The sequence below is a fragment of the Triturus cristatus genome, chromosome 7, assembly GCF_964204655.1.
Source record: "Triturus cristatus chromosome 7, aTriCri1.1, whole genome shotgun sequence".
NCBI lineage: Eukaryota > Metazoa > Chordata > Amphibia > Caudata > Salamandridae > Triturus > Triturus cristatus.
The window spans coordinates 784,847,626-784,874,273 of NC_140590.1; the positions used below are offsets into that span (position 1 = coordinate 784,847,626).

The 26,648-nt window shown below is 50.7% G+C and overlaps 1 protein-coding gene across 2 annotated transcripts in view; it reads left to right on the forward strand.

The window, feature by feature from the left end:
* Positions 1-26,648, forward strand: part of CLINT1 (clathrin interactor 1) — a 565,784-nt gene that overhangs the window by 193,034 nt on the left and 346,102 nt on the right. For both annotated transcript variants that reach the window (XM_085617596.1, XM_085617597.1), the window contains exons 5-6: positions 22,276-22,440; positions 25,986-26,163. In XM_085617596.1, the coding sequence (XP_085473722.1) occupies positions 22,276-22,440; positions 25,986-26,163 (343 nt within the window). The remainder of the gene's footprint in view (positions 1-22,275; positions 22,441-25,985; positions 26,164-26,648) is intronic.

Consider the following 26,648-nt stretch of genomic DNA (forward strand, 5'->3'; position numbering starts at 1 on the left):
ACAGTAACACCACCACACCGGACTCAAGGAGGTTGTCTCAAGACAAGCAATTCTTTATCATCAATAAAAGGTTACGAGTTCAATATTTACACGAAGGGATCGAGGGATCCACCAAAAGTCTCAATGTCTCTTTGGAAGGGTAGGGGTAGCGGGACAGTCTTTGGTAGGAATGTGGTACGAGGGTACCTGGGGCCCAGTTCTTATCCTCAAGCTGGAGGACCTCCGATCTCGGAGGGGTCGAGCCGCGACGGCGTCAGCAGGGCTCCGGCGTACAGTTCGTGGAGAGCCGCGATTCAATCAGCAGGGCTCTCAAGATGGTTTCTGCTCAGCTCGAGCCGCGACGTCGTCAGCAGGGCTCCGAGGGAGGTTTCAGCGAGGTTGGGCCGCGACGGCGTCAGCAGGGCTCCGATGTTCCAGGTGGTTCAGGAAAGGTTCACAAGAGGGAGCCGCGACGCAGTCAGCAGGGCTCGTGATGGTTCCGACAAGAGTTCTTCTCCGTAGGGTCAGCCGCGATTCGATCAGCAGGGCTCTGGACTCCGGGATACAACTGCCGAGCTGTGGTGGGGTCGCCCCAGATATAGGTCTGGAGCCCTTTGATGTCCGGACCCTTGCGCCCGAGGGGGCGGAGTGGCCGGGTGGAGGTGGCCAGACGCCCAGCAGGAGAGGCGCCAGGCCCAAGGGAGTTGCAGGGCGATCACACCTCGAGAGGGGAGGACAGTTGGGGGTCCCATCGATACTGTCCTCCGCCGGGGGCGATGAATGGTTCCTGCGGCACCCCCTGGCCAGTTCGTGGTGCCTCGATGTCGGGGCTTCGCTGGGGTCGAGGCCGGGTTGAGCGGGGTTCACGCCGGCTGGTGTACGGGGTGACGTAGATGCCAACAAGATGGCGGAGCCATGAGGAGCATGCGACCACGTGCAGCTCCGGGTGAAGGGCCTTGGTGCAGTTCAGACGGGTGGCCCGTGACGGCCGGGGCGGGGAACGGGCACAATCCAGGGGTTTAAGGACCACGCCACGAGGCCGGGTCCAACAGGCGTCCCCCCCAGCCGAAGGCATGGAGAGTCACCCATCTCCTTGGGGATTCTCCTCGTCAAGGCGGAAGAAGCGGGACAGGCCGTCGGCGTTGGCGTGGTCATTGCCGGGCCGGTGTTCGACGTCAAAGTCCATCCCTTGTAGCGAGATGGACCATCGCAGCAGTTTGGGGTTCTCGCCCCGCATTCGCATTAACCATTGCAAGGGCCGGTGGTCGGTCTGGACCCGGAAGTGGGCGCCAAAGAGGTAGGGCCGGAGCTTCTTGAGGGCCCACACCACAGCGAAGGCCTCGCGCTCAATAGTGCTCCAGCGTTGCTCCCGGGGCAGTAGTCGCCGGCTGATGAAGGCCACTGGTCGGTCGAGCCCCTTTTCGTCAGTTTGGGAGAGAACGGCCCCGATCCCATACTCGGAGGCGTCCGTCTGTACCACGAACTCCTTCTGGTAGTCCGGGGCCTGCAGCACCGGAGCAGTACACATGGCCGTTTTGAGGGTGTCGAAGGCTGTTTGGCAGCGGGGTGTCCAGTGTACCTTCTTGGGCTGCTTTTTGGACGTTAACTCTGTGAGGGGGCCGACAATGCTCCCATAGTCCCGGATAAACCGTCGGTAGTATCCGGTGAGGCCCAGGAAGGCCCGGACAGCGGTCTGGGTAGTGGGGGGTTCCCAGGTCTGGATGGCCTCTATCTTTGCTTGGAGGGGGGCCACCTGCCCGCTCCCCACTTGATGGCCCAGGTAGGTCACGGATCCGTGGCCGATTTGGCATTTGCTGGCCTTGATTGTGAGCCCGGCCCGCTGGAGGGCGGCCAGGACGGCCTTTAGGTGGAGGAGGTGCTCGGCCCAGTGGTTGCTGTACACGGCAATGTCATCTAAGTAGGCCGCGCTGAAGGCCTCAAGCCCGGCCAAAACTTTGTTCACCAGTCGCTGGAAGGTGGCCGGGGCGTTCTTCATTCCGAAGGGCATCACCCGAAAGTGGTAATGCCCATCCGGAGTCGAAAAGGCGGATCTTTCTTGGGCGCCGGGGGTGAGCTGGATTTGCCAGTACCCGGCGGTGAGGTCCAGCGTGCTCAGGTAGCGAGCGGCCCCTAGGCGGTCGATGAGTTCGTCGGCCCGGGGTATCGGGTGTGCGTCCGTCTTGGTTACTACATTCAGGGCTCGGTAGTCCACGCAGAATCGCAACTCCGGGGGGTGGCCGGGAGCTGCGGCCTTGGGCACCAGGACGACAGGGCTGGCCCACGGGCTGTCGGAAGGCTCGATGACCCCCAGGGCCAGCATCTTCGCTACTTCGGCCTGGATGCAGGCCCGCACTCGGTCAGGCACCCGGTAGGCTCTGTGTCGTATGGGGGGGTTCTCCCCGGTGTCGACGTCGTGGACGCACCAGTGGGTCACCCCCGGGGTGAGAGAGAAGAGGGCTGCGTAGTCCCGCAGTAATCGCTGGCAGTCGTTGCGCTGTTCCGGGGTCAGGGACGAGGCGAGTTGGACCCCTTCGATCGATCCATCGTGAATGTTGGCTTGCAAGAGGTCGGGCAGGGGCTCGGAGTCGTCCTCGCCCCCCTCGTCGGTCGCCAGCAGCAGGCTCAGTTCGGTCCGGGCGAAGTGGGGTTTTAGCCTGTTAGCATGTAGGACCCGGAGGGGGTTCCGGGGGGACTCCAGATCGACCAAGTAGGTGACGGGACTTTTCTTCTCCACCACCTTGAAGGGCCCGGTCCACTTGTCCTGGAGGGCGCCGGGTTTGACCGGGGCCATGACCCATACTTTCTGACCTGGCTCGAATTCTACGGTAGAAGTGTTGCGATCGTACCACCGCTTCATGTCCTCCTGGCTGGCCTCGAGGTTGGCTTCGGCAAGGGCTCGGAACTTGCGGGTCTGGTTTCGGAGGGTCAGGAGGTATCGGTAGACGTCAGGAGGGCCGCCTCGGGGCTTCATCTCCCAGCCCTCCTTGACCAGACTGAGCGGTCCGCGGACCGGGTGTCCATACAATAGTTCAAACGGGCTGAACCCCAGGGATTTCTGCGGGACCTCCCGATAGGCGAACAGGAGGCAGGGCAGCAGGACATCCCATTTCCGCCGGAGGGGTTCTTCTAGGCCCTGGATCATCCCTTTCAATGTTCGGTTGAATCGCTCAACCAGTCCGTTCCCCTGAGGGTGATATGGGGTCGTGAACTTGTATGTGACCCCGCACTGTTGCCACAGGGACCGCATGTACCTGGAGATAAAGTTCGTACCGCGGTCGCTCACCACTTCGCTGGGGAATCCCACTCGGGAGAAGATCCCCATCAAGGCCCGGCCTACCACAGGGGCCGTTATGGTTCTGAGCGGGACCGCCTCCGGGTACCTGGTGGCGTGGTCCACGAGGACCAGGATGAAGCGGTGGCCCAGGGCGGTTTGAGGGTCCAGGGGTCCCACAATGTCTATTCCGACCCGTTCAAACGGGGTGCTGACGGCGGGAAAGGGCTGGAGGGGGGCCTTGACCCGACCCCCCGTCTTTCCGCTGGCTTGGCAGGTCTGGCAGGACCGGCAGTGGTTGTCCACATCTCTCCGCATCCGGGGCCAGTAGAAGTGGGTCACCAGACGACTGTACGTTTTGTCTTGCCCCAAGTGTCCGGCGAGGGGCACATCATGGGCCAGGTTGAGAAGAAACTCCCGGAAGCGGAGGGGGACCACCAACACGCGGCTGGCCCCGAGTTCTGCTACTTTCTGTTCACTGTACAACAGGCCCTCGGCCCAGTAGATCCAGTGGGTGCCGGTCTGGTCACCGTTGGCTTGCGCGGTCGCCTGCTGCCGGACCCCTTCGAGAGAGGGACAGGACTGTTGCTCTTGCTGGAACTGCTCTCGGGTGGGGTCCCCTTCGTGTTGCCATTGCGTCAGCTCTGGTAGGGCGCTCGGAGAAGTCATCTCTTCGGGGGAGGATTCGCTGGACCCAGGGTCGGTGTCCGCCTCCTCCTCGCTGCTGGCGGGAGGGGGTGTGAGCCCCTCGGGTCGGCCGGTCCCGGGGGTCGAGGATGAGCGGGGGGCCTGGGCGGTCATGGACCGGGTGATGGCGCAGGCCCAATCAGCCAGTCCCAACATTCGGAGGTGCTCTCGTCGTTCTACTTGAGCCCAGGGGGAACTCTCCAAGTCGTTCCCCAGGAGGCAGTCGACCGGGGCGTCGTCGCGCACTGTCACCTTCAGCAGGCCCGTCACCCCTCCCCACTCGAAGGGGACCAGGGCCATCTGGCATAGGCTTTCACTGTTGTCGGCCGTCCGGACAGGGCACAGCACATTCGGGAGAATCTGTTCAGGGGTCACCAGGTGGCAGCGGACAGCGGTGATACTGGCGCCGGTGTCGCGAAGGGCTTCGGCCCGTTGTCCGTTGACCGTGACCTGCTGCCGGTACTTCTGGGTGTTGGTTGGGATGGGGGTGCAGGGTACCATCTCCCGGCTACCCAGGCAGACCAGGGACATGGCTGCCGGCTCCCACTCAGTGTTTTCTCGGTCGAGGGCCTCTTCTTCCTCTTCTCCTCCCCCCAAGGCGGCGGCTGTCAGCTGCCGGGGCGGGGGCCCGCCGGCCCCGTTTCTTCGGTTCAGAGGGCAGGCCGGGTCGCTGGCAAAGTGTCCGGTTTGTTGGCAGCCATAGCAGGTCACTGGTGGCCGTGGTCCGGGTCGGGCCGGGCCCACCCTTCGTGCTAGGCTCGGGGAGAGATGTGGCTGCGGTGGCCCTCGAGGGGGGCTCCTGGGGGCCCCAGCGGGAGGGTCTCGGTTCCTGTTCGGCCCTCCCCCCCCACCGCGCTGGCGTGGGGGTCCGCTGGGGTTCCTCTGGTACTCCCCCATTGAGCTCCGGGGGACCCGGGAGTTGACCCATCGATCGGCCTCGACGGCCAGTTTCCGCGTGTCGGTCATTTTGCTGTCGAGGAGGTGCTGTCTCAGCTCCACGAAGCAATTGTTGGAAAGATGTTCCCACACGATGAGGTCGACCAGCTGCCCGTAGGTGGTTACTTTGCTGCCTTTGATCCACCCTTCTAGGGCCCGACTAAAAAAGTCCACATATTCCACCCATGTGGTACCCGGGATTTTCTTGCAGTCTCGGAACCGCTGGCGGTACATCTCCGCTGTTAGCCCGTAGCGGGTGAGCAGGGCCTCCTTCATGTGATCGTAGGAGGTCATCACCTCCTCCGGTAGCTGGAGCAGCGTGTCCCGCCCTTCACTCAGGAATCGCCCCCACAGGCCTGCGCCCCAGTCTTTTCGGGGCACTCGATGGGAGGTCATGGCCACCTCATAGGCCTTGAACCATTGTTGGATATCGTCATTTTTGTAATACTCCCTGACGACCTCCTTCGGGATATGTACTTTGGCCTCTGCAGGCGGTAGAGTGTCTCTCGTACTGGGGGTGTTGGTCCCTCCGTTCTTGGCCTTGATCTCGAGCTCCTTGAGGCTGCGCTCGTGCTCCAGGGTGAGCTTCTTTTCCTCCAACTCCCGGTGTCGTCTCTTCTCTTCTATCTCTTCTTGAAGGCGTAGCTGCTCGAGGGCCAGTTTCTTTTCTGCCAGCTGGAGTTCGCCGTCCAGTCGCAGTCGGGCGAGCTCTAGCTCGTGGCTCCGGACCTTTTCCCGCTCTCGTATTTCTTCTTCGGAGAGGCCGGTTTCTAGGCTCTTTCGTCCTTCGGTTGCCGGGGTCAGTGCGGTTGCTGTGGTCTCCGTCAGGGGCAAGGGCCCTTCTTCCTGGGAGGGGCCTGCCCTGGCCTCCAGCCATGTCCTCAGAGCTTTCTGCATCTCTTCCTTGGTACCGAGGCTGGTGGTTGCAATGCCTTTGTCTCTGCAGAACTGTTTTAATTCCTTGTGCGTATATTCTTCCAGCCGTTCGGGCTGGAACTCCATTGTCGCGTTGTTTTCCTGGCTGCTCATGATGCTATTCGTTTGGATGGGTAGCTAGTGGGTACTGGCTGGTACGTACTGCGTTCGGCTCGGATCCCGTCGCTGGCCACCAAAATGTTGGAAGGCGAACCCCGAGGAGTCGGTGAGACCACCAAGGGGGGGCCCTCGCACTGCACGAAGTAGCCGAGCGCTGCCGAGAAGTCTCCTGAGAGATCCTTCTCCTATCACGTACTAGCACAGTAACACCACCACACCGGACTCAAGGAGGTTGTCTCAAGACAAGCAATTCTTTATCATCAATAAAAGGTTACGAGTTCAATATTTACACGAAGGGATCGAGGGATCCACCAAAAGTCTCAATGTCTCTTTGGAAGGGTAGGGGTAGCGGGACAGTCTTTGGTAGGAATGTGGTACGAGGGTACCTGGGGCCCAGTTCTTATCCTCAAGCTGGAGGACCTCCGATCTCGGAGGGGTCGAGCCGCGACGGCGTCAGCAGGGCTCCGGCGTACAGTTCGTGGAGAGCCGCGATTCAATCAGCAGGGCTCTCAAGATGGTTTCTGCTCAGCTCGAGCCGCGACGTCGTCAGCAGGGCTCCGAGGGAGGTTTCAGCGAGGTTGGGCCGCGACGGCGTCAGCAGGGCTCCGATGTTCCAGGTGGTTCAGGAAAGGTTCACAAGAGGGAGCCGCGACGCAGTCAGCAGGGCTCGTGATGGTTCCGACAAGAGTTCTTCTCCGTAGGGTCAGCCGCGATTCGATCAGCAGGGCTCTGGACTCCGGGATACAACTGCCGAGCTGTGGTGGGGTCGCCCCAGATATAGGTCTGGAGCCCTTTGATGTCCGGACCCTTGCGCCCGAGGGGGCGGAGTGGCCGGGTGGAGGTGGCCAGACGCCCAGCAGGAGAGGCGCCAGGCCCAAGGGAGTTGCAGGGCGATCACACCTCGAGAGGGGAGGACAGTTGGGGGTCCCATCGATACTGTCCTCCGCCGGGGGCGATGAATGGTTCCTGCGGCACCCCCTGGCCAGTTCGTGGTGCCTCGATGTCGGGGCTTCGCTGGGGTCGAGGCCGGGTTGAGCGGGGTTCACGCCGGCTGGTGTACGGGGTGACGTAGATGCCAACAAGATGGCGGAGCCATGAGGAGCATGCGACCACGTGCAGCTCCGGGTGAAGGGCCTTGGTGCAGTTCAGACGGGTGGCCCGTGACGGCCGGGGCGGGGAACGGGCACAATCCAGGGGTTTAAGGACCACGCCACGAGGCCGGGTCCAACACTTCTACCCAGAGTGCTGAAGAAGATCAGGCGCGACCGGGCTCAAGTCATTCTTGTGGCCCCAGACTGGGCTTTGAAGAGTTTGGTACCCCGAGCTACTCAGTATGAGATTGGATCCCCCGATCAGACGGCCTATTCGGGAGGATCTACTGTCAGAGCAACAGGGGACGGTTCTCCACCCGAACCTGTCCAGTCTCCACCTACATGCGTGGAGATTGAGCGGCGACAGTTGATTCAGTTTGACTTGCCTCCTGAAGTCTGTGATGTCATTCTGGCTGCCAGGCGTCCCTCCACTAAATCGTTATACGCCTGCAGGAAGAATACATTTATGGCATGGTGCACAGCAAAGGCTGTGGATCTCCTTTCTGTCCCTCTTTCAGAGGTCCTTTTGTTCCTTCTTTCTGTGGCCCAGCATGGTTCTTCTCTGGTCACTATTAAGGGCCACCTTTCTGCAATTTCAGCTTTTTTCAGGCTTCTTGATGAGCCCTCTCTTTTCAAGTCCCCTGTTAATAGATTTCTCAAAGGCATTACTCACCTTTTCCCTCCTGTTCCGTTTGTAATGCCACAGTGGGACTTAAGTCTGGTTCTTACTTTTCTGATGTGCGCTCCTTTTGAGCTGCTTCACAACTGTCCTCTTCGTTTATTAGCTTTGAAGACTGCTTTCCTGGTTGCTATCACCTCCGCTAGGCGCGTGAGTGAGCTCCAGGCTCTTTCCTGTAAGCCTCCTTTTCTGTCGGTTCATCCAGACATGGTTGTACTTCGCACTCGTCCGTCCTTCTTGCCAAAGGTTGTCACTGCCTTCCACATTGGGCAAACTATCACCTTGCCCACTTTCTTTCCGCCTCCGCGCCCTTCAGGAGAGGAAGAGAGGCTCCACAGTCTGGACCCAAAACGTGCGCTTTCATTTTGTTTGAATCGCACACAACCGTTCTGGGTGGATGACCAGCTCTTTGTTGGCTACGTAGGCGCCAGGAAAGGTCGGGCTGTGCACAAGAGGACTATCTCCCGCTGTGTCGTCTTGTGTATCAAAGCCTGTTATTCTCTGCCTACAGAGGAACCCCCTATGGGGTTGCGCGCCCATTCTACCAGGGCGACAGCAGCTACTACTGCACTGGGACGTGGTGTCCCCCTGCAAGACATCTGTCAGGCAGCCACGTGGGCCTTGCTGCACACTTTTACTAAGCATTATTGCCTTGACAGTCAAGTCCGGAGAGACGGCATCTTTGGCCATTCTGTTCTCCGTGACTTTCTGGTGTGATCTTGGTTCGCAGACCTACCACCGGGGTTGGTATTGCTGGGGTATCTATTCTAAGGTAAGGAATCTATCACTAACGTGTCTGTTTCAGATGCACAAGTTACTTACTTGTGTAACAATATATCTGTAAGAGACACTAGTTAATGATGGATTCCTTACCGCCCCACCTATCTTCCCTAACTGATTCCTAGGGTTAAGGTCATCCCTTTCAGGGCCGTAGTTGCAATGCACCTGTGGTCAATATCTTGCATGGCTCTGCGTTCCTGGCGCGGAAAGTTGTGTACAGAACTGACATCAGCCCCGTGGGAGCGTCTAAGTAGCTCCAGCGACGTCATCTCGGCGACTACGACTCCAATGACGTACGCGGAGCCATACGACCACGCCTACCTACGCTCAGGGGTACAGCTGACGAAAACTTTCCGGATCCAGTCTGACGCTTGGGGATATTCTAAGGTAAGGAATCTATCACTAACTAATGTTTCTTACAGATATATTGTTACACAAGTAAGTAACTTGTGCTTCAGTTCACCGTGCTCCCCTTTGGCCTTACCAGCGCCCCTCGGGTGTTCATGAAAGTGCTTATCTGCACAGATCAGGGGTTTCAGTCTTCCCCCTATCTCGACGACTGGTGGTTGAAGGCGGGCTCACCCCAGTCAGTCTCCTCCCATCTCCAGACTACGGCCGACCTCCTGCATATGCTGGGGTTCTCCATCAGTGTGCCGAAGTCTCACCTAATTCCCTCTCAGAAGCTCCTCTTCATCGGAGCGGTTCTGGACACAACGCAGTTTCGGGTCTATCCTCCCAAACAGCGAGTCTGGGATATTCGGGCTATGATTCGGATCTTTCAGCCTCTGTCCCGGGTTTTGGTCAGAATGACCCTAAGGCTGCTGGGCCTCATGACATCCTGCTGGTCGATCATCCCAGGTGGCATATGCGAGTTCTGCAGTGGCACCTGAAGTTCCAGTGGGCGCAGCATCAGGGGAATCTGTCAGGTTGCGTCCAGATCTAGGAGGGCACCACTCGACAACTGGAGTGGTGGCTCACGAGCCAGGATTGGGTCAATGGCAGATCCCTCTCCTTTCCCCAACCAGACCACACTGTGGTGACGGATGCCTTCGTTCTGGGATGGGGCGGCCATATGGGAGAGGCGTAGATCAGAGGCCTCTGGTCTCCGGTGGAGCCCAGGCTTCACATCAACCTTCTGACGCTCCGGGCGATTCGTATTGCACTGAGGGCATTCCTTCCCTCTGTCCGGGGAAGAGTGGTGCAGGTGTCCACCGACAACACCACCGCCATGTGGTAACGCAACAAACAGGGCAGGTTGGGGTCGTGGACCCTATGTCAGGACGCCCTTCGCCTCTGGATATGGCTGGAACATCAAGGCATTTCCTCGGTGGTTCAACACCTGGCAGGTTCTCTGAACGCCAGGGCGGACAAACTCAGCCGCAGGTGTATGATGGATCACGAATGGCATCTTCACTCGGAGGTGGTGCAAGGTCTCTTTCAACAGTGGGGAGAGCCATGGTTAGATCTATTCGCCACCGAAGGCAACACGCAATGTCAGCAATTCTGCTTGTTGGAATTTCCAAGGCGGCACTCACTCGGTGACGCTTTTCGTCGCGAGTGGAGTTGCGGTCTGTTGTACGCCTTTCCGCCTATACCATTTCCGCCCAGAGTGCTGAAGATGATCAGGCGCGACCGGGCCCAAGTCATTCTTGTGGCTCTGGATTGGGCACTAAGAGTCTAGTATCCCGAGCTGCTCAACATGGCCATCGGTCCTCCGGGACGACTGCCTCTTTGGGAGGATCTTCTGTCACAGCAAAAAGGGACGGTCCTCCACCCAAACCTGTCCATTCTCCACCTCCTTTCGTGGAGATTGAGCGGTAGCAATTGACATCTTTTAACCTGCCTCCTGAAGTTTGTGACGTAATCTTGGCAGCCAGGCGTCCCTCCACAAAGACGGTATACGCCTGCAGGTGGAACAAATTTGTGGCATGGTGCACAGCAAAGGCTGTGCTTCACCTTTCTGCCCCTCTTTCTGAAGTACTTTTGTTCCTTCTTTCTTTGGCCCAGCAGGGCTCTGCTCTGGGCACTATCAAGGGCTACCTTTCTGCCATCTCTGCTTTCCTTCGGCTGCCAAATCATCCTTCTCTTTTCATGTCCCCAGTAGTTAACCGTTTCTTGAAAGGCTTAACGAATCTTTTTCCTCCAATTCCATTCGTTATGCCTCAGTGGGACTTGAATCTTGTACTTACATATCTGATGTGCGCTCCCTTTGAGCCGCTTCATAACTCTCCTTTACGTCTCTTAACTCTTAAGACTGCTTTCCTTGTAGCCATCACTTCCGCTAGAAGGGTGAGTGAGCTCCAGGCTCTTTCTTCCAAACCTCCTTTCTTGTCTGTTCATCCGGACAAGGTGGATCTCCGGACCCGTCCATCCTTTCTTCCGAAGGTGGTCACTGCCTTCCATTTCCGACAGACCATTACTTTGCCCACCTTCTTTCCTCATCCTTCAAAGGAAGAAGAGAGGCTCCACCGTCTGGACCCAAAGGGTGCGCTCTTCTTTCATCTGGATAGCACAAAACCGTTCCGGGTGGATGATCAACTTTTTGTTGGCTACGTGGGTGCAAAGAAGGGTCGGTCGTACACAAACGCACCATTTCTCGATGGGTCGTGTTTTGTATTAAGGCTTGTTACTCTCTGGCTAAAAAGGAGCCTCCAGTCGGGCTATGCGCTCACTCCACCAGAGCGACGGCAGCCATTACTGCCTTGGGCAGAGGAGTGCCCCTGAATGACATCTGTCAGGCGGCCACGTGGGCATTGCTGCACACGTTCATCAAACACTACTGCCTGGACAGCCAAGTCCAGAGAGACGGCTTCTTTGGCCGTTCTGTTCTCCAGGGCTTTCTGGTGTGATCTTGGTTCGCAGACCCACCATCGGGGTTGGTATTGCTGGGGTATCTATTCTAAAGTGTTTCTTTCAGATGCACCTTCGATAACGATATATCTGTAAATCATTAGTTATAGATTCCTTACCGCCCCACCCATTCTCCCCGTTCTGCAAACTGATTTCTAGGGTTAAGGACATCATTTCAGGGCCCTAGTTTTGTGCACCAATGGTCAGTGTCTTGCATGGCTCTGTGTTTCTGGCGCAGAAAGCCGTGTACAGAACTGACGTCAGCTCGCGAGGGTGGCGTCTAAGTAGCTGCCGCGACGTCATCCCGGCGACTACGACCCCGACAACTGACGCGGAGCCGACCGACGCCACCTTCCGACGCGCAGAGGTACTGCTGACGAAAAACTTTCCGGATCCAGTCTGACACCTGGGGGTAATTCTAAGGTAAGGAATCTATAACTAACTAATGTTTCTTACAGATAGAACGTTACCGAAGGTAAGTAACTTGTGCGTCAGAACTAAAGTAACAGCCCGCTGATTATACAAGGGAAAGTTTTGTGAGGGTTTGTAATCTACTGAGGCTTTTATCATGCCACTTCGAGATGATGCCTGACTCTGAACATACCAGAGCTCAATTTAGGTCAAGTCTTTGAAAGCACGAGGGAGGCTACTTGGCGGCGTTGTATGGGCATAGGAGGATTGGTGCGCTACCCACGCATACAAGGGTGACGGTGCAGATCTGGAGGGAGGCCACCATGTTCCTAGGATGGAAAGATAGCCTGACTAAGCGTACGCCACTATGGGTTAGCACTCCCCTAAAGGAAGTGGGTTGGTTATCAGGATTCAGGCAATGGGAAACTATAGGGATTTAATTCCTGGGTGATGTCTTGAGAGGGGGTAAACTGATCAGTTTTGAGACTTTAAAAGTGGAATTGCAGATGCCAGATAGGGAATTTGTTACGATACCTACAGTTGAGACATGCGCTAATGAAACATGTAATAGACGGAGACCAAATAGCAGAGTATGCCCCACTGGAGGATAGACTTCTCATGGACCCCATGCCCCAAAAGGCGGTTTCACTGGTATATAAAAACGAATGAACAACTCCCCGGACCCCTTGTTGGCCCTTCAGGAGGCCTGGACAAGAGACTCTGAAAATTGGAAGACAACGACCGGATAGAAGCAATCCAGAGTCCAAGGGAAGTGGTGATACAGGCGAGATTTCGATTAATACAACTGTGCATACTACACAGATCATACACCTCTTCAGTGCTATTGCATCGGATAGGGAGGAGGGATTCCGACCTATGTGTACGGAAATATGGGGAAGCGGGTGCATTCTTTCATATATTGTGGTCCTGCCCCAAGATACAACAGTTTTGGAGAGAGGCCATCCAGGTCATGTCAGAAGTAACTGAGCAGGTGGTTCTAAGTGAGGCAGGGTGGAACATCCTCTGTGTGACGGGTGAGGTAAAATGGCCAAAATATTCTACGATATGGCTTATGATAGCTAGCATAGTCACTAAACGGAACATAGCAAGAGAGTGGGGGGCGTGCCAACCCCCCAGCCGTGCTGAAATGGCAGGAAGATCTAGATTGGTGTAATACTGAGAAGGGGGTTTACAAGGGGAGGGGGTGCCCAAAGAAGTGGGATAAGATATGGGGAAGCTGGGTACAGTATAGGGGACTTTAATCATGGGTTATTCAACTGTGTGTGCGAATTGAGGGAGATAGAATACTGCAATGTATAAATATGTACTGGATCATGCCTTGTCATAGGGATTTTGTGCGGTATGTAACAAATGTTGAGAAGCGGAATTGGTAGTGAAGCATTTGCCCAGAATTTACTTACTGTCAGATGTACTGCCAAGTGTGTTTATTTAATATAAAGATTTGATTTTTTTTAAAAAAGGTCTATGAAAGCTCCAAGTATGCAGAGGCTGTGTGGGCTTTCTGACTGACTGAGGTAGGGTTGTGAATGTGCCAGGACTTTGAATATGCTGATAATAGAGTTGCAGATATATAAATATTCTAATCATGCTACTGATTTCTTTCTTTATTTTCTGAGTATGTGTTTTGAGAATTGCTTTGGTAAATTTACTTTTAATTTACTTTTACTCGATTTCACAGAATGTTGCTGTAAATCCAGATTATATTCGCGGTTCAGTGCTTCGGTTGCCAACGGAGTTTCAGTGAGACTTTTTCAAAGTCTGACCTCTTCGATCTCACAATATTTTGTAATTTTTAGGCAAATTACTTAAATCGTATTGTGCCTCAGATGCCTTACTTGCCAATATTGTGAGCTAGGACGAAGATTGATTTACATTTCAGAACTAAATGAATATGGCAAGGCCTTGTCAGTGAAAATGTCATGGGCTCAAATCTCAGCGGTTTAAGCATGTAGGTATGTCTTTCACTTGCAAAATTTGGTAATGCATTAAAAAAAGATGTACTTGCATAAAGAGTTTCACGTGAGCAAATCTGCTCTCCGGGGCTGGGACTCTGCAGGAAATTGGTAGTCACAGGACTGCAATTCCCTGTCAGTTAGCACACACCCACAAACTAACATGTATGGATATTTGCCAACAACTTCCCAGAAGAGGTTGAAAATGCACTTCTGATAAATGGCAGGTGTTCAATCTTTCAGTGTGGGAATTCACCTCCCCTCTTTCCAAAAACATGGGGTGTAGGGAATCGGAGTTTATTTTTCTCGAAGGGGAAATTATTTCTCACCTTGGAGAAGAAAGAAAAACTGTTTTAAGAAATTAATTTGCACTTTCTCAGTAGATTTTTCATGATCACGTATGCAAATGAATATTTGCTCCATGGAAGAATATAATTCACACAAGTTTGCTAGCAGGGACATTTCCAGGTCTACTTTTGTAAACTCGTGTGAATTTCTGAAGGTGTAAACCTGCACAGATGCAAGATCTCAACCCAAACAATATGTCCTGGGCATCGGTCTATAAGAAGTCCACAACCCTGCACTAGGACCATTTCCTATGAACTGCCTAAATTCAGTATTCCTTTAAGTGCTATAAGAAAACGATGGTTCATGCCTCAAAGTATTCTCCCTTACACATTGTTTTGCAGCTGGTCCTAAGTGTCTGCAAATGTATCTGAATGTTAGCATGAAATGTAGAATGTGATGACCAGGCAAATTTAACTCTTATAATCTCTCAGTGGATACTCTACATTTATTATTTCATAAGTAATGTGTACCGTTTTTGTTAAAGATGCATTTATGAGAAGTATTTAGAAATATTACAATTTACCACATAGCATGTGTTTTGTATGTTAATATGGAATTGGGCTGTATTTAAGTGCTTGAAAGTCCTGCAAACTTCATACGTAAATATAATAGATAAATGTCATGCTATAAAATGTAACACGTTTTAACTGCTCATATACTACTTTTTATATGTGGAATTTATCGAGTTGATATCAGTGATGGTATCCCGAATCGGAGATTAATTTGTGGTACATTAAAGAAAGCTTGATCCAATATTTGACCTGAGGGGCCTCTTGAGTTCTAAACATGGCCGTGATCTGTCAAGAACATAATGTCTGTCTTGTTGTGTGAAGAAAGAATGAATATAAAGCATGTGCCTCATGACAGAGAGATAAACTGCTCTAAACTATAAAGGAAAGAGAAAAGAAAATTACATTTGTTTTTGTCCGAACGGAATCCTGCCCTTCAGGTGAGTAATCCATGAAAAATGCTCCTGACATTGTTTGCTGCTGGCCTGTGTAGCTGCCTAATTTTCTCAAAAGCTATACATTATGAACAAACGTTCATCTGGAGGTAGGTATGAAAGGGACTTGACTTTTCTCTGCCTCCTGCATGGGAACTGTCCTTTCGTCTTGTGATAAGGCTAAGGATACTCCACACAACAGAAAAAGAAAAATGCATTTGCTGCTAGAATCCTAATCAATACTCTAATTGAAATGCCGGTCAAAGTCCAATGAGCATTCCAGTTTTATATAGGCTGGTTCTGTTGGCAAGAACTCAGTTATCCACTTTGTTGTCAATGAGAATTTCTTTGTTAATGCGAGATACTTTGGCAAGATGTCAATAAACTGCCTTTTAATCCACAATGACCTTAACCTACTCTTCGTTGGCAACAGAAAAATCCTTGCTGATGACACACTTGTGTTTGAAATTAACAAAAGCTTCATTGACTAGGATCATGGCTATCTCCCCAGTGACTGCTTTAGTTTTTATTAACATCTGCCCTGGAGCACGTGCTTTAGACAACATCTTTTAAGACAGATCTCGCCTATTAAAGTGCTTGTGAGGCTGCAGTGCAGATCTTTAGAATATGAAGGAGCGATTTCTGGAGGAAACGTCTCATTACCTAGTGATCTAGGTGTCCTATGCATCCCCATCCTACTTGCCATTACCACTCCCATCACTATCGCCTTTCGATGCCGCTGAACATTACCAGCACCACCCAACACACTATCCCGCTCAGAATATACCCTTCCTCCACCCCATGGTCCCCTCATCATCTTCATGGCCCAGGAGAGCATGCACCCCCTACCTTGATTTCCCCACAGTGAATTTTTGTAGGTTTCCAAACACAGCAATCATTTGTTTGCTTTGAGAATTTCCTGAGCGACCGACTGAGATCAAGAGCTGAGCTGTGTAGTTTAGAGAGGCGCATCAGTGTGCTAAGAGAAGTGAACTTGAGAGAAGCAGCTGACAGACAATGCGTTGGGTGCTCGAGGGTATCCTTGCAGGAGGAAGAGCATCTCGCTGTTCTGAACACAGAATGCATATACTTTTGATTGCTTAGTGCTAAGAAACCCAAAATCATAGTCTGCAGCAACAGAACCAAGATCATCCACTATGATTGTCAGTTACTGTGACCTTCATCCTGATCGAGACTGTGCCTGGCTGGGCTTTCACTTGTTTGGGTGACAGTTTCTGTTGGTGTGGGGCATATTCCTGATGAAGATTTGCTGTATTATGGCAAAATCCATTGTAGTTTTGGTCCTCCTCACCCACTGTGCACCGCCCTTCTGTCTTGCATTTAGAGGTACATGCATTCACACCAGAGGCTGCTGCGGAACCTGTTTGAGCAGAAGTAATGCAGTCTCTGCACGGTAGCCAGCGATTGCAGGCACAGCATGCATGGGCAGAGAATTGGAACATTAGATAGGTACTGTGCAGGAGAAAAAGATATTACGGAAGAACAATTTGAGCATTTGGAGCCAACACGCACTTTCAACCCTCAAACATTTGGGAGGGGTCATCTGAATCTCTCTAGGCATTTCTCATGCTGCAGGGGCAATGTTTGATTTTGCACTAAGGAAATGTTTTCCTTGTCTTAAGGATCAGCCTGAAACGAACATGGGGTGTATGCAGCTTCTACGTAACAAGGGAATTAGTAAGTGTATCCCATAACTAAGCACTCTCTTCATTATGTGCAGAATTGCATTGTGTATCTGTTAGAGATTTATAGTCGCAGATTCCTTACCTTTGATTTATCCCCAAGCATCAAAGTTGGTCTGGAAATTTTTTGTGACCTGTAACCCTGCACACCTGTAGGTGATGTCATTCCGCTCCACTTGGTGTCATCAGTGACGGATGTGATGTGTGCGGTGCCTATATAGGTGCCACTGTTGAGCTCTGACGCCAGTTCTTTTCTTACGCACCAGTCAGCGCAGACCCTGAGAGATCTACCCCCAGTTATTTTTTGACTACTCTTTTTTGACAGTTTGTCAAAAAATTTTAGACTTGTCTCCTGGTGTTGCAGGAATGTCTACTTGGAAGGCTGGTTTAACCCCTATGACACCGGTCTCTGTCAAATGTCAGTGACAGACCCGCACCTCGTTTGCCTTTGGTGTCTTGAGCGAGACCACGACGTCAAGACCTGCATCAATTGTTGTGCCTTGAAGGAGCGTTTCCAAGGCCTTGAAGGAGCGTTTCCTCAAGCTCCTTTCCGCTCGACATGCAATGCTGGATGGTCTCGATCCAGGTCGAGAGGAAGGGATCGGTCATGGAGCCATTGATCTTCATCCCATTCTGGTAAGTCCCACAAAAAGAAGAGCAGGAAGTTGAACAGGTCTTCAACTTCACCATGTCAGTCAGTTATCCGACGAGACAAGGGAGCGTCACTCAAGGCCTGGCTCTGTGGTTGTGCCTGGGCTGTGTCCACGTATCCCTGAGTTTCTGTAGGCAAGAGCAACCCCAGCCCAACTCTGAGAATTTTATGAGGCCATGGACCTCATATTTGTGCGCCTCTCCCCGCCAGAGAGCCTTCAGGCCCTACGGGTTCAGGAGGGGCTCCTACTGGTTCCTAGCCAGCAAGTCTGCCCCTGGTGCCAGTCGGGCCCCTTGGATCCAAAGATGGATCTGGACTGGTGGTGGTCGAGCCACCTTGACCTTCCACTGCCTGTTTCATTGTCGACGCTCCCGGTGGCCATGTCCACATTCCTACCCCTACTCTGACATGGAGAATGAGGGGTGTCGTCCGACGCCGACTCTGGCTCTGACTGGAGCTATTTCTTTCAGGCCAAAGCCTAAGTCCTATTCCTATGGGAGAGGACCTGTGGAAGATAGGGAGGGGCCACTGGACCCTGAAGAATACCAGCGCTTAGACCCCAATATGGACTGATGTGAGGATTTGGCGGATGCCAGTGGACTGGACACCTCCCCAGATACTGGCTTGGTCTCTCCTCCTACTGTGGCTACGGAGGAGGGAGCATCATTTGCAATGCTGGTGAGACGGACAGCTGAGGACCTTTAACATCATCTGCCCACTGTGGCAGTCAAGACAAACATCTTGACAGAGGTTCAGGACCGCTGCTCCCATTTAGTGAAGCCATTACATATGTCGTGCTCAGGGCCTGGTCGAAGGCCAGCAGAGATGCCACTGTGAACAAGACAATTGCCCGCCGCCATCGCCCCGCCTCATGGGACCCCTCTTTCCTCACCCAACATCCTACCCTGAAGAGCTTGGTGGTCTAAGCCTCTGCTTACAGAGTAAATCTTGGTGCATTCCCTACCACCCCACCGGATAGGGAATTCAAAAGGGTGGATACCTTGGGTAAAAATATTTTTCCTTCCGTATACCTTTTGGGCTTCTGTTGCACAGGTACCTGCCTGTGGTCCCAGGGAGGCTTGGGTTATAAAATCCCAATCAATAGCAGATGGGAGAGAGTCAGCTAAGTTCACCATTTGATGTGGGTTGGACACGATCGACTCGCTAGGCAGAGCAGTTTCTTGGTCGGTGGTCTTACAGTGCCATGTCTGGCTGAGGACAGCTGGCTTTTCGCTTGAGAACATGCCCTTTGATGGCTTCCATCTCTTTGGAGACGAGACAGACATTGAAACAGCAGGACATGTCTCTGGTGTTACACCACCGGGTGCGCTCTCTGAACGCCAGGGTGGACGAACTCGGCCAAAGATGCTTAGCGATCACGAATTGCGTCTCTATCCACAGGTGGTGCAAGGTCTCTTTCAGTAGCAGGAAGAGCCTTGGTTAGATCTGTTTGCTACTGCAGGGAACGGGCAATGTCAACAGTTTTTCATGTTGGAGCTTCCAAGGTGGCTCTCGCCCGGAGAAGCTTTTCCTCTCAAATGGAGCTCTGGCCTTATAACCCATACCACTCCTGCTCAAAGTTCTTGAAGATCAAGAACGATCGGGCCCAAGTCATCCTTGTGGCTCTGGACTTGGCTCGTAAGATTTGGTATCCGAGCTGTTGAGCATGACTTTGTGTCCTCCGATCAGGCTGCTCGTTTGGGAGGATCTTCTGTCGCAGGAGCAGGTCTTCTGTGAACCTGGCAACTCTCCGCCTTCATTCATGGAGTTTGAGTGGTGACATTTGACAGCTTTCGACCTTCTGTCTACAGTCTGTAATGCCATCTTGGTATCAAGATGGTATACTACTGCTGTTGGGACAAGTTTGTGGCATGATTTTCAGAAAAACAGGTTGAGTTCCTTTCTGCTCCCCATTCTCAGATCCTTCTGTTTATTTTTTTTTTCTCGCCCAGCAGGGCTTTGATGTGGGCACCTTAAAAGGCTATTTTTCTTCCATCTTGACTTTTTCTCCGGTTGCCAGGCCAGCCATCCCCGTTCAAATCCCCTATTGTAAATAGGGTTTTGAAAGGTAGCCAATACATGCGCTCCTTTCAAGCCACTGCACAACTGTCCTCTCATGCTCCCTACAATCAAGATTACCTTTCCAGTGGCGATAACATCCCCCCGGAGGGTCAGTGAGCTGCAGGCTTGAATATCTAAGCCTCTGTACCTCAACATCTTCCCGGACAAGCTGGTCCTTCGCACTTGAGCTGCTTTACTTCCTAAGGCGGTCACTCCCTTTCATGTAGGCCAATCCATCAACCTGCCTACCTTTTTCGCCCCACTGCATCCCTCTAAGGAAGAGGAGTGACTTAACCGACTGGGCACAAAAAGAGCGTTGTTGTTCTACCTTAACCGCACAAAAGAGTTCATGGTGGATGTCCAACTTTCCTGGGGTATGTCAGAGCCAAGAAAGGAAAGCCCATGCAGAAGTAGATCATCTCCCATTACAATGTGCTTATGTGCTCATTCCACCTGAGGAAAGGCTGTGCCCAGTGTGTTAGTCTCACTTCAGAAAGGGCCTTTGTCACTTTTTGTCGAAGAAAAATCATTCCAGAGTGGTACAAAGCTTAAAGTCTAGCCACTGTGGAATAGAAGGCCAGATACTTGAAGCAGGTTGGGCCGTCTGGAACTATGACAATACTTTTTTCCTTTGGGACACTCTGGAGGAAAATAATCCAGACAACCGCAGGAGTACACTTCTAAGGCCCCTGTACCTCTGGGAAGGGCACTTGTGGGACTCTCCGGGTGTCGGGCAAAGACCAACAACAAAGTTGAATCCAGGTTCGATTGCCACTGGTCAGCTGGGTACTTCAGGGGAAAAAGCTTTCCTTGCAGTTTATTATGACCCTGTGCCACACAGGTGATCAGCCGACTGACCCTTTGAGTCCACTTCTTTGTACTGGGTACAAAAAAGGAGCAGGACCAGTTCTCTAGGGCTCCTCTCAGGTCACAGACAGCAGGTCCAGTATCTTCAGATCTTCTGCAGGTCCAATTAGTGCTCTGAGGCGGGTTCCCTCGGATGCCACATTTATGCTGGCCACCAGCTAGTGGTGCCCGGCATAAATGGGTGTGGGAGTGACTCCTCAGCACTACCTAACCAATATGTTAAAAGTTCCAGGTGACAACCCTACCCACTTTTTTAGACGTTTTTATGTGCCTTAATGCAGAAAGTGCCCATCACTCACAATTCAAGATGCAGACATCCTTCTCCCCTTGTGCAGAACCTTTGTGCCCAGAGGTGTGGCAAGGGTAATGAGCAGTCCCCTCCTCTGTGGTTACTCAAAACCGGATCTTGGGGTAGCTTTCCTCCCACTGAGATTGGTGCCAGCCTGATACTGGCGACAATGAGTGTGCCTTTGTAGGGATCACCTAACATTTGCTTGTGATAGTAAAGGCCCCTTTAGAATAAGTTAACTTCCTGGGTCACCCCTAACAGTTCTTCCTGCAAGGGGGGAGAGCACACCTCTGCATACCGCATTCAGGCTAAGTACAGTTGGGCAGTTACTGGAGAGCTAATGCAAATTTGCCTCCAGCAATTTCAGACGGGGTTAAGGTAACTTTTTAAAAGTAATTTTTTCAATATATATATATTTAGTAAAAAATAAATTTGTATTCATTATAAAAAGTCTTTGAATGGAGTCCATAGATGGCACAGGTAAAACGTTCTAGATTAAAGTTTATAATCTATAGTTTGTCTTTTTCTATGTGCCAGATACAGTCTGACCAGTGTCTGTTGTTTTGAGCCTAGTCACTGGGGTAACAGGTAATTTCTAATCAGACAAGTGTTCCCCTCTTAAATACTGTGCACTTTACCTTGTGGGCAGCAAGGTATCCTTAGGGGTGTCTAATTTTATATTCAAAATCAGATTTCCTACCTATCAAAAGGTTTGTTGGCTATAGAGCCACATGTTTTTGTAGCGTCTGGATCTTAAATGCTTTAAAGCCTTTTGCGTTCTATCTCAAAAGGTGCTAGCACCTTTGAGTCTTTTTGAGGGCATCCTATTTTTAACAGCATTTTTTTACTTGCCTTTTAATAAGGTCCTATCGTATTTTAGATTATAGTACTGAATGGACATTTAGTTTGCTATAAATTGAGTTTTTTAAGCCCTGTCGCCACCTAGCATAAGCCTCGACTCTTAGCTATACCCCCTCTGTCATCTGACCAAATGGAGCAGCTGTTAGCAAACTAGAACGCAATAGTATTTGTGACCGTGCAACTCCAATTGGAGACTACAACCCAGTATCGACTGACTGTCTCTGTATCGTGAGAAATATGCCAATTTGTATATCCATCTGTTTTGTTTGCCTGCTAACAGGTTGAGGGATGGCAGTTAAGGTTTTTGCCATTTAATGAGTTAATGAGAAGACGTTATTCTTATTTCCATATGTACTTTAATTTAAGCTGTTAAATTGAGAATTCTGCCTTCCTGCAGTGAAATTCACCAAAGGAATCCTCAACTATAGAAGAGAAAAGATAATGCTATTTGTTTCCTAGCAAGTTTCTAATGTCAGTGCTAAAGTCTCAAGTTGTCCACACTGTCTTACTGCATCTAGAGCATGGTTACAAATCAGAGGACATTATGATGGCCTTCAGTTAGCTGGTGAAGGGTATACACAGGGAGATGAAAAGCAAATGTCTTGAAGTGGGTAGCAAAAAGATCTGTTGTGAACTCACGGTGCTGCATGACTTCCTGCTCTCTTACTATAAAGAAGAAACTCTTTTAGTACAGTCTTGTCTGTAAAAGGTGTTTGTAGATGTCAGTTATATAAAGAATGCTCTGTGCCATTTGGACTTTGTTTGCTTGCTATTTTGCTAATGCTTTGGGTTAAAATCTACTGGCTCATCTGATTCCGTCACACCCTAAAGTGTTTCTTTTTTTGAATTTTTATTACAGATGAAAGTGGCAAAGACCAAGGGGTGAACATTCGTCAGAAGGTGAAGGAAATGGTGGAGTTTGCTCAGGACGACGACCGGTTGCGCGAAGAGAGGAAAAAAGCTAAGAAGAACAAAGATAAATACATTGGGGTGTCCTCAGACAGCGTTGGGGGGTTCAGATACAGTGAGTACTGTGTGTGTTGGACAGGGAGGTCAGAAGAGCAGTTAAATTCTGGTGATTGAGCATTCAGAGCATCTGCAAGAAGAGGGTGCCCGGTGCATAGCATTGTCCTACAGTCAACCTTTGTCATAAGTAGCCCCACCTCCGCCAGTCAGTCCAACGGCATTTAGGGCACTTAAAGATCTAAACACTTGTTGATTTACTACATCCATTGCTAAGAAAGTCATGATGAGCACTTTCTGACCCACTATCTGAAGAATATGCAGGAGACAAACATTTAATGTTTTTTTGATCATCGGGTTTGTTGATCTATTTTGAGCCCCCAAGTTAGTGAAAACTGAAGTGAGAGTGAACGGACCCTTGATTTTACTTTGCTTCAGGCTTCTACTCCGTGCTGTATCGCCTTCTGAGGACTGTCTTGCAGTCTTCTTGTACTAGGGACTAGATTTTCTTTCCCTTTGTTACTGGAAGTGGATCCTGTGATCCCTTCTTTCTGGGGAATAGATCTGTAGGAGTAGGCCTGAAAGTCAATTTTCTCTGTTGAATTAGATGTAGCAGTTCTTGTTTTCCAGGAATTGGACTTTTCATGCCTTTTGATTTGGGGACCATAACTCGCTTCCCTTTTGATCGGTGGTTCCAGACTTGACTTCCCTTTTGACATGGAGAAACTGACCTTGCTGCCCTTTTAACATAGAGGACCATACATTGCACCCCGCGACCCTTTTGATATGGGTGATGCCACCTTGTGGCTCATTTGATATGGGGGACTGCACCTCAGGGTTCTTCGGTCTGGGAATCTAACCTTGTGTCCCGTTCATTTGATGCTTTCTTTTCCCAGTCCGTTTGATCTGTGGCCTGCACTTTGCACCCCTTTTGTTCTGGGGAGCAGATGTTTGGGTGCTTTAGATCAGAGGCCTGGATCTCCCTGCCCATTTGAGCTGGGGACCGAACCTAGCAACCCTTTTTTTTTCTGTGGACCTGACATGCCAGTCTGTTTGAGCCCCTTCTCCCAGTGTGTTGGACCATTGGGCCCCATCTTCAGGGAGACTGAGGTGAGAAGCAGGAAACCTTGTGGTTCTCATGCTTATGAAAAGTTTCTTCTTTTAAGGTGTGAATAAGATGCACAGGACTGCAATAATTATTTGGACTAGTGCAAATCCCTGTCAAGTGGTGTAACCCACAAGGATCACACCCAAATCTGATTCTAAAAGTGCAGTAGTCTGAGTGATGATCTGTGGTGTACAGATGGTCCACCGTTTACGTTTCATTAGATTAGTCCCGCTTTCTTCGTGGGATAATCCGGGCATATTGCACTATTGGTGATAATGCAAGAAATATTCAATTGTATAGCACTACTAAAGGCAAATTAAGACCGACATTCCCTCATGCAGTATTATTTGAAGAAGGTAGTCAAATGATTTTGCTGATATTTCTTATTGGCTCCTATTTATATTTGAATCAAAAGTAGTAAAACAGTTTATGCTGCCTTTGAGCCTCTTCCTGTATGCTGCTGTGCGCAGTACATTCCAAGAAGGCACTAAGCATTATTTCAGTTCCCTGTAATGTTGTGTGATTGAATGCACTTTGCTGTTGACTAGGCCGTGTTTCAGTCCAGATCCTGAATGTATTCCTCATTCTAGAAACATTGTTACAAAAGGGCCGCAAGGTTCAAGTAGCACAGCTCTTTGCAAACACTTCTGTACCGGGCTGACCTGTACATTGTGTCAAGCCCAGCCCAAGCTGTTTTTTGAGCCTTTGTGCTAGCTGGTTAAACCTACGCATTGTTCGTGACCCCAGGAAGGCTCCTACTTGAAGATGCTCCTTTGCATTTTTTGTTTTTAGCCTGGGAAATCTCAATCTAGTAGATACCTGCTAGTTGTATAGGCCTGTACATCACTTCAGGAATAGGAGGTTCTGTTGTTCCATTCATGCACAAATGGGTACCAGGCCTCCCTGATTCTGTGCATCTCCGTTGAGGAGAAGTTCAAATCTCTCCATGCCCCTCCTTACTGATCAGGCCTCTATATGTTCGGACACCCAAACTTGCCCTTGCTGTAGCGCCACCCTAGTGGAGTGATTTGTGCAATTTTCAGGCTACAAGAAAGTTCTTTGAAAACAACTCTCTGTAAGAGGTGCTGGTGTGTCTCCAACCAGTGCAGCATTTTAGATATCTCCCTGCAAGATGGACTTGTGCATTAATCCTGGCTTCTGGCAGGTTCTTGCTTGCAGACGTCTCCTTGCTCCTCTCCTACCCCCAAGAGAACTGCTGCCCACAGTGTTGCTCTCTGCTTGTGCTCCCCTGAATGCTGATGCTGCTTGTTCTTGGGCTGCCTGTGTTGCACACACAGGTCACCGCATCTGCATCTCTTGATGGTCGTCTGCTTTCTGCTTTGCAGTGCTGGCTTCTCGTACTCTGCCTGTTTTCTGGACATTGACTTTTTCTTCTCTGGCTCCCATCAATGTAGATTTGAGTATTCCTAAAGTGCGTTTAGTTAGACCATTGTTGCCCTTAAGAATCGGGAAATAATGACCTTCCATTGTTCTTTATCTCACATCCATGCATTGTGCGTCCTACCCTTTCCCAAATCCCATCAATGTATGATACCCACAGTTGATGCAGAGAACGCTCTTGTGTGGAGTATGAGAAGCCAGCACTGCATTGATTACTCTAGGCGCCTGCAATGATCAAGAAATGAGGTATGCATAATTTGTGATTTTAATTGTGATAGAAGTGCTGCTACGCAGAACCCTGTCCATTGCCCTTGAATTCACTGTTTGGTCTGATAATTAAATAAGCATATGCCCTAGAACTATTGATAGATGACTGGACAGTACTACACAATGTTTCTAGTGCTGTTTATTACTTATCCTGGTCCCTTCTCCAGGAGTTCCTCTGCCTGTAGACTGATACAGTCTCATTGCTTATATTGTCTTTTTTACCCCTAACAATATTCCCTTATCCTTCTCACACTGAAAGCATTATGCTCTTTCCTTGCCTTTCTTTTTCTGTTCTCCAAGGCTCCCTTTTTACACTTGTCAAACCAAAGTCTCCTTCACTCCTTAACCCCCTTCCAAAGCATACTTCTCCCCTTCCAAAGAATACCTTCTCCTTCCATTTCTATTAAGGTTTTGTATATCTTTTGGTGCTCCTGTGCATTCTACTCTGAGGTGCGCTCTGTACAACCTGTTTCTCTTCAGTCTCTTCTGATGCGCTGAGCCTCTCCCCATGAAGGATGTCCTGTCATAAGACGTGCTCTGTTGCGATCTTAGTTGTGCCCTTTTGGTTCTAGTCCCTATCCATCCTTTTCTTTCAGTTCCCCTTCATGACACTACATCTTTGTGCAAGCCCTGTCTCCTATTCCTGCTTATTAGCCATGCCCTCTCACCACCTGTGACCAACCCTTAGTAGCCTCTTCTGTGTTTTTTTGTTTGCTTATTTTTCTTAGTCTGTAGAGTGTCTTTCCTTTTTGCTCACTGACTCACAAAAGGCCAGGCAGTTAGCTACATTTTGGATCTTCGGTTTTCATGTGTTTTGCTGCCTGTTGTAGGTGAACGGTACGATTCAGAACCGAAGTCCAAATGGGATGAGGAATGGGACAAGAGTAAGACTGGCTTCCCCTTCACGGACAAACTGGGAGAGATTGGTGACAAAATTGGAAGCACCATTGATGACACGATTAACAAATTTAGGAGGAAAGATCGAGAGGACTCACCAGAGAGATGCAGGTGAATAGCATTGTCGAATACAACAAGCATGCTTAAGACCTGGTTTATTACACCCACATGCACACAAACGCATACACTCAAACATACTCTCACACGTTGCATCTCCCCTTTATCAGCATTTTTCTGAGAGCGCTGCCACCATCTTGTGATTGACCAGGACTACTGTTGTGCTTTAGACTTCATGTTAAACCTTGTGCTTAGCTAGTATTTCACATGCGTATGAATGCACTAGTCCATCTGGACCTGCTCTGTGCAAGTTCATTAAGATGCTCTTCTCTTAAGCTCTTGAGATCAGACATGTTAGCCCTTCATGCTAGATATCAAACTTAGAAGCACGGCTGCTAGTTTCCTCCCTGCTTAACCCTCTCCCTTCCTCTGATACTGGTCCTTTCTGTCCTCTTTTTGCAATCTTTCCTTGAAAATAGGCGCCCAGTGTGCTGTGCTACCTCTGAAGTGTTTTTGAATACCTTGCCAGCCACTTTAGT